The sequence below is a fragment of the Eutrema salsugineum genome, unplaced genomic scaffold, assembly GCF_000478725.1.
Source record: "Eutrema salsugineum unplaced genomic scaffold, Eutsalg1_0 scaffold_14, whole genome shotgun sequence".
Lineage (NCBI taxonomy): Eukaryota > Viridiplantae > Streptophyta > Magnoliopsida > Brassicales > Brassicaceae > Eutrema > Eutrema salsugineum.
This window is the reverse complement of record NW_006256877.1, coordinates 3,006,047-3,013,203: the sequence shown is the minus strand read 5'-3', so window position 1 is coordinate 3,013,203 and position 7,157 is coordinate 3,006,047. Positions and strand designations below refer to the sequence as shown.

The 7,157-nt window shown below is 36.0% G+C and overlaps 3 protein-coding genes across 3 annotated transcripts in view; 2 read left to right on the top strand and 1 right to left on the bottom strand.

Moving 5' to 3' along the window:
- Positions 1-3,231: 3,231 nt before the first annotated feature.
- LOC112088576 (uncharacterized protein At3g43530-like) lies at positions 3,232-4,943 on the top strand. Its single transcript, XM_024158978.1, has 4 exons — positions 3,232-3,339; positions 3,662-4,333; positions 4,570-4,731; positions 4,812-4,943. Exons 1-4 carry the CDS (start codon positions 3,232-3,234, stop codon positions 4,941-4,943), a joined length of 1,074 nt encoding a protein of 357 aa, XP_024014746.1.
- A 138-nt stretch (positions 4,944-5,081) lies between these two features.
- Positions 5,082-5,743, top strand: LOC112088575 (myrosinase-binding protein 2-like). Its single transcript, XM_024158977.1, has 2 exons — positions 5,082-5,283; positions 5,355-5,743. The coding sequence occupies exons 1-2, from the start codon at positions 5,082-5,084 to the stop codon at positions 5,741-5,743; spliced, it is 591 nt and encodes a 196-aa protein (XP_024014745.1).
- An 876-nt stretch (positions 5,744-6,619) lies between these two features.
- LOC112088574 overlaps positions 6,620-7,157 on the bottom strand; it is an 887-nt gene continuing 349 nt past the window's right edge. Inside the window, exon 2 of the mRNA XM_024158976.1 lies at positions 6,620-7,001. Within this exon, the coding sequence (XP_024014744.1) occupies positions 6,620-7,001 (382 nt within the window). The remainder of the gene's footprint in view (positions 7,002-7,157) is intronic.

Genomic DNA, 7,157 nt, shown 5'->3' with positions numbered 1-7,157 from the left:
ACCTCAGCTTCGTTGTGTTTCTCAAAGATATGAATATAAATCATGATCATGAACATGTGCGTCTTCTTAAAAACAACTATATAGCAGGTAATCAAATTGCTCACAATTAATCGTGAAACCCTAATTAAGCATATATTTATAAAAAATCATATCAGGTTCCCGAATCGAACCCAAACTTTGAAGTACAGAGGAATCTGGAGATTGATAGATTCATTGGTGCTAAACCTTCTCTGGATGCTAGAGCTTCCTCGCTGGAATCTCGTATTCGAAGGTGTAAAATTAGACGGGTCTTGCTCTATCCCCACAAGCTGCTCTCCTGCCCTGCAAATGGTGAAAGCCCAGGAGATGTCAGATTTGAAGCTGGTTAATAGCTCATCACCATTGGATTACAGTGCGAGTACCCAAAAAAATGAAAAATTTAACTCATAATTCACAAATGAGACTGAGCCAAAATCAGAAACATGCGATCAAAATAACATATTTTTTTAAGCATTCGAATCAGTGTCGAACTCAAACTTGGACACAAACCCCATATCAGAACACAAAACCCACACAATCGCATGTCGATAATCCAAAATTGAATGTATCCGCTACCAAATTTGTCAACAGTGAATTTGAAACAACAATATTTGATTAATTAACATAGGCATCGGGGTCACTAACATTTAACCCATGATGAAAAGATAGCAAATTTCAAACGGAAACAGAAGAAATTACACTTTCGATTAAACCAATGCAGCAGTGAGCTCGAAAATTGCAGCAAAGACAGAGTCTGCATAAGATTAGGGTTTTTAAAGAAAGAAACCATTTTAAAGGCGACGGTTAAGCTCCGTCAAAACAAAGTCCGCTATGATGGGAACTTTAAAAGACCTTCTAGGGGAGACTCGCAACGAATGTGAAGAGAACGTGAAGAAACATTATAAGAATTTTTGGGAAAATTTTTTTTTTAAATTAAAATTTCAAAGGAAACATCGCTCTCTCCAGTATTGATGTGTAAGTCAGTTCAGCATCTTTTATAGTATAGACTATATCATATGAGGTAGAATTAAAAATTGGTGAAGCATATATAAATTTCTTTAGTCAATACTGCTCTTACGAGTTATGTTGTTTACAAGATCTATTTCGTTTTATCTTCCACGTTGAAATTTCTATAATAAATGAAACTTACATTCTACTACTTACACACTTTCATATATTAAACTTACATTCAAAATAATAAAAACATCTATAATATTGCACAATATAGCAATGAATGATGAATAAGATAAATACATTCAATATGATTCATCCCAATTTCAATAAGTAGAATGAGGAGGAGTACACATAACACACCGTACCTGATGTAATATATAAAAATACGAAATTATGAACAGTTTTATTTATTGTAATTGTCAATTGGTTTTTACATAGAAATCAATGAAGAGATGCAAAGTATAAATAAATTAGATATTCACATTCTAGAACGTGACACAGCAAAACCATAGTCGTTTTGTTGTCTCAACTCTCAAGGCTCATGAACATCTCATTCAAAATTAATTAATAAATAATAAATAAAGTGTTCTATATTCATAATATATTAGTTATTAGTATAAACTTTTTATAAATATAATGTATTGTCGATGTAAGTCTACTCTCACATACAAAATTTGTTTTCTTTTTCAGATTTCCTTTTTTTTACAACTATTCAAAGAGAAAAATATTTATATATCTTTTAATCCATGTGTTAGTTGGTATTTGATATAACTTCTCTTAAACAACTAATTCAAGTTTTTATTCAAATGTAGTTACACACACAATTTGGCGTGGTATACAAACTCTTCAAATGTGAATCTCAAGAATCTAAGCAATTCCGGAATGTCACAACAACCAGAATTGATGAGCCAATTGTCTCTGTGGATTCTAGGACGGATTTGAAAAACAAAAAAAAACTGAATCTCCTATTCTATAAAAAGCAAAGCAGTATGAAGAATATGTGTCTTTCATCTTCTGATTTCTCTGTGTGTATTGAAACCTCTAAGGGAAGGAGAGGGTCTTATCTTCGTGTAGATTGATCCAGGCCGCAGGTGCTTCTCATTAAGGTACGTGTGAGACACTGAGAGTATAAAGTCATACTACAATTCCTTCACCTTCTCTCTCTTAAGTCGATACGAGTATAGCCATTGTAACAGATATTGAAGAGAGTGAGCACACAGTTGTAAAATAGAGATCAAGAGCTCATGATTCGAGCTAGTTCTAGTGCATTCGGGAAAATTTCATTTTGAAAATGGCTATGATTAACTGACGTGTCCTCGGGCTCGGGATTAAGTACAAACATTTACAAAACCCTAGTCTTTAAAACTCACGTTATAAGTTCTATAACCCATGAATCTAATTTATTTTTAAGACAAAAGGAAAAAGTTACCAGTTTTCTAGTCGTGTTTTTTTCTTTTTCTTTTTGCATTTGGCAATCGCTGCAATCCTTTTAAAATTCCCTTTTATTTTCTTTTATCATTTTATTAACGCAACTTTTTATTTAGATATTTATATTTCACCTCGTGATTAAACATATGGAGCTTAACCTCACATACTCCTCTCCCTTATAAGAAATTCTCATATACTCTTTCTATCTCTATATTTTGTTTTTGATTTTCTTTTTAATACAAAAGGGTATAAAAAGACCAAAAAACCATTAATGAATAACCAAATTACATATCCAATTCAGAATACCAGACTCAAACCAAAATCCAATTTTTATAACCAACTTAACCGAAATAATTAAACTAAACCAATTTAATTATTTTAAACCAGCCTTTAAACCATCCAATTTAATTAAACCAGAAAGCAAACCTAAACCTAAACCTTACCCCCTAAAAATCGGATCTATTCCCACCTCCTTCATCTCCCCTCTTCGATTCCATTATCTCCATACTCCATCATTTTCGGACTCTTCGATTCCATCATCTTCTTCCATCATTTTCGTCTTCTTCCATCATCTTCTTCCTCTTCGATTAAATCCCCACACTCTTCGCTCACCGCCACTCACTTGCACTCACTCTCCACTCTTCACCCTTCTGATTTAGGGTCGTCGCCGTCGCCGTTTTAGGCTTGCCACAACCGCCGTTTCACACTTCCGTCATCGCCGAACAGGTATCTTCTAGGCTTAAGAGTAATTAAAACCTTAATTTATGATTTTCTTCCCTCAACCCTAAACCCCAACTGATTTCTGATTTTTTGTTTCAGAATTTTTGGAGGATGTCGACTAGGGGTTCACCTTCTCAACCAGAGAGATCTGAGGCTGAGTATGCTACTGCATCAGAAGAAGGATTGGGTTCAAACTCAAATAATGATCCATTACAACCGGTATGTAGTTTAGTACAACTAGAATTATCGTGTACAATTGAGTTTTGCTTGTGGTCTACCGGTATGTAGTTTAGTACAACTGGAATTATCGCGTACAACTGATTTTTGCTTGTGGTTGAACGAATTGTAGTTTAGTACAACTATAATTATCGCGTACAACTGATTTTTGCTTGTGGTTGAACGAAATGTAGTTTAGTACAACTGGAATTATCGCGTACAACTTATTTTTTGGTTTTGGTTGTACCAAGAATACTAGTTGTACCAAGAATACTAGTTGTACCAATACACTTATATTCACTTATCCTATGCGTTTTGATTGCAGCAAGAGGACGTCTCAATACCGATGGAACCTCGAGGTTTATTCTTCAAGCAAAGCGAGTATCGGTTATACCCGAAGCTTCAATCAAGGTGTGAAACCTTTAATTTCATGGAAGTCTTCAAGAGGCTTGATATCTCAGAGAGAAACTGGTTTGAGAACCACCCACAATTCAAGCATATTGTCCACATGTTTATCCAGAAGAATAAAATGTTAATGGGAATGTGGATGTTGCTTCTCCGAACAGCAGTGACAGACAAGCAGCGGCAGTGTTGGTTTGTTGTGAATGGTGTGCCTGTTCGGTATTCAATCAGAGAACACGGCCTTCTTTCAGGATTATTCTGCCACCATTATCCAGCCGACTATGAACAGTTAGGGAGTATGTATTTTGTGGAGGAGCAGTTTGGAAAGACTAATATTGAGGTGAAAGAGGTGCGTGAGAAGCTGGAATCAATGGATTTCATTGAAGGTGGTACTGATCGGTTGAAGATGGTTGTACTTTTCTTCTTAGCAACTGTCATCAAAGGAAAGTCCAAGAAATATGGTGGATCCATAGACCCATTCATTCTCCGAGTGGTGGATGATCTGGATCTGTGTGAAACGTTTCCCTGGGGTCGTTTCACTTTTGATGACGTCTTAGCTGAGGTTGCACATCTGGTGGTTCATTTTGGAGGATCTGTTTGAGGGAATTGGACTTTTCCGGGGTTCATATTGCCTTTAGAGGTAATGTTATATGTTTTAAATTCAGTATAACTTGTACAACTAAAAATCGTAGTATTAGTACAACTAGTATTCTTGGTTCAACTTGATATAGTGTATAGGTAGTAGTATTGGTACAACTCGTGTTTCAGGTACAACTAGTTGAACTGGTATTATTGGTAGAACTGGCATAACTAGTACGTTTATATGTGCAGATTTTGGCGTTTGAATCTATCCTGGTTCTAAAAGCAGCATTTCAAGAAAAAGTTGGGAATGCAGATGGTGATTGTCCAAAAATGTGCAAGTGGAAGTTTAAGAGAACAGACAAAACAGGATTTTCTTTAGCTGATATTTATGAAATGCTTGGAGATACAAAGGTTTAGAAGTCTCCTTTAATTTTATATTTATACATTATTAGAGATTTAGTTTAATTTAATTTTTGTTTTTTGTTAAACAGGATATTATTAGTATCTTGGTACCTGAAGATGGAGAAGCCAAACTCTTGCTTGACATCCTAGACGAGCATGTATGGGATGACTTCGAAGTAGGAGAGGATGATACTGTTTCTGACCCTGTTGTTGATAGTTGACACACGATTTTAGTCCAACAAAAGAAGAAAATACACTTGAAGGATCTGTACCTATTAGTTGTTAAATCGCGAGAAGACCAGCCATTGCCCAAACCGACAGATACTGAAGCGGTAGGAAGTGAGGATGTGTTGAAGAAGATGGAAGAAGGGTTTATAAAGATTAACGAGAAAATGGAAGAAGGGTTTAGGAAGATTAATGAGAAGGTTCATGAGATGGACACAAGACTGAAGTCTGTAGAAATGAAAATAGCTGATCAAAGGAGAGATTCATATTTTATGGATTTTCAGTATGAAGATGAGGGGAGAGTGTATGAAACAGGTGGAGGATCAAATGCAAGAGGTAAAAAAAGATATTTATTTCTTTCCTCGCTCATAAGTGTATGTTAAAAAAAAAAATATTTTGCAATGTAGGTGATAACGGTATGGAGGAGACACCTGCAGAGGAGACTAGGGACGCACCTGCACCTGTACCTGCGGAGGAGACCAGGGACGCACCTGCACCTGTACCTGCGGAGGAGACCAGGGACGCACCTGCACCTGTACCTGAGGAGACCACAGACGTACCTGTACCTGCAGTGGAGACCACAAACGCACCTACACCTGTACCTGCGGAGACTCCTGAACCACCAGCAAAGAAACCACGCTACAAAATATGTATGCGGAAGAGTGCTGAGGCTAAAAGGACGGCTGAGCTCATTAGGAATAGGAGAAAGGGTAAACCATCGAGGCATATATCCACTCCTTACGAAAATGATGCACCAGGAGAAAGGAAGAAACGAGAGGCTGCAAAAAAGAAGTAGAAGAAACAAGTTTTTTTTGGTTTTTGTTGAAACTAGTTATTGGTTTTTGGTGAAACTAGTAGATGGTTTAGGTTGAAACTAGTAGGAGGTTTTTTATGTTAGGTGAAACAAGTTTTAGTGATATGTTAAAACTATTAGGAGGTTTACTGTTTTAATTAAATTATGTTTTCAGATTTTTTAGTACAACTGGTATTATTGCGTACAACTAGTGTTGTTGAAACTAGAACAAAAGGAAATTTTCAGGCCCAAAAACCACATGTGCGCCGTCAAATTACACGAGCGCCGTCAAAATACACGAGCGCCGTCAAACTACACGAGCGCCAGCAAAATAATTATAAAAATAACTAATTACTTTTTTCGCGCCGTCAAATAATATACAAAGTTGTACCCAAGTAGGTAAGTTGTACTCTATTTTTTTTTATTACACAATTTCATAGATAAAACGATTTTATTAGTTATATCGTACTAGAAATTACATTTTTATTGTTTTACTTTTGAAAATAGTTAATAATAAGACATTTAAGACACATATAGATAATTAAATGTATAAAATTATGTTTTTTTGTTAATTTCTTATAACTATATCGCATTAGTTGTAATAGTTGTCATAGAAGTATAAGGTATATGTTATGAAAATATGATTTTTGTGTTCTCAATATTCAAAAATGCATCAAGTTGGATTTACATATCTATTTTCTAAATCCTTAAACACATACTGCTTTCCGAAATGCGGTATTTTAAATAAAACAAAAAAAAGAAAAAAAAAGAAGATCCAATACCTGATAGTTGTACTAGTTGTACCCGATAGTTATACTAGTTGTACATGAATAGTTATACTAGTTGTACCCGATAGTTGTACTAGTTGTACAGCGATTACTATTCTCCTTCCTCTTGCTCTGGTACATTAGGATCATTAAACAACCATGCTCCTAGTCCTCTTCCTCTTCCTCCTCCTCTTCCTCCTCTTCCTCTCCCTCGATGTTCTCCAACTGATGGATGCCTAGTTGTGTTGATGCGTCCTTTTTTCTTAATTATTTCTGGAGGAAATATACATTTTGCTCGGATATTGTCAGGAACAACCCAGTCATCTTTATGGGGGACTGGATAGATTGTCCTGCAGTAAGCCAACGACCAATGTTCCATCCAATAATAGTGGGAGCAAAATTCACGTAGATGGAGCTCTCTATCCCCGCTCATAAAGATAGCAGCTGCTATTGCATGCACACACGGATACTTATCGATATCAAACCTCTTGCAACTGCAATTTTTATTTCTCATATCAACCAGATAAACCTTGCCATCACGCCCATTGTACTCAAGGTGGTAGCTGTTTAACTCATGCACCGTCAAGGTATTTGCTTCCACACATCTCACATGCATTTCGTTCTCCACATATGGCACAAGCTTATGTGCC

Coding starts and splice junctions, on each gene's coding strand:
- LOC112088576 (XM_024158978.1), top strand. CDS start 3,232: ATGTCGACTAGGGGTTCACCTTCTCAACCAGAGAGATCTGAGGCTGAG. Junction 3,340..3,661: donor ATAATGATCCATTACAACCG/GTATGTAGTTTA, acceptor TTTTGATTGCAG/CAAGAGGACGTCTCAATACC. Junction 4,732..4,811: donor AAATGCTTGGAGATACAAAG/GTTTAGAAGTCT, acceptor TTTGTTAAACAG/GATATTATTAGTATCTTGGT.
- LOC112088575 (XM_024158977.1), top strand. CDS start 5,082: ATGGAAGAAGGGTTTATAAAGATTAACGAGAAAATGGAAGAAGGGTTT. Junction 5,284..5,354: donor TGGAGGATCAAATGCAAGAG/GTAAAAAAAGAT, acceptor TTTGCAATGTAG/GTGATAACGGTATGGAGGAG.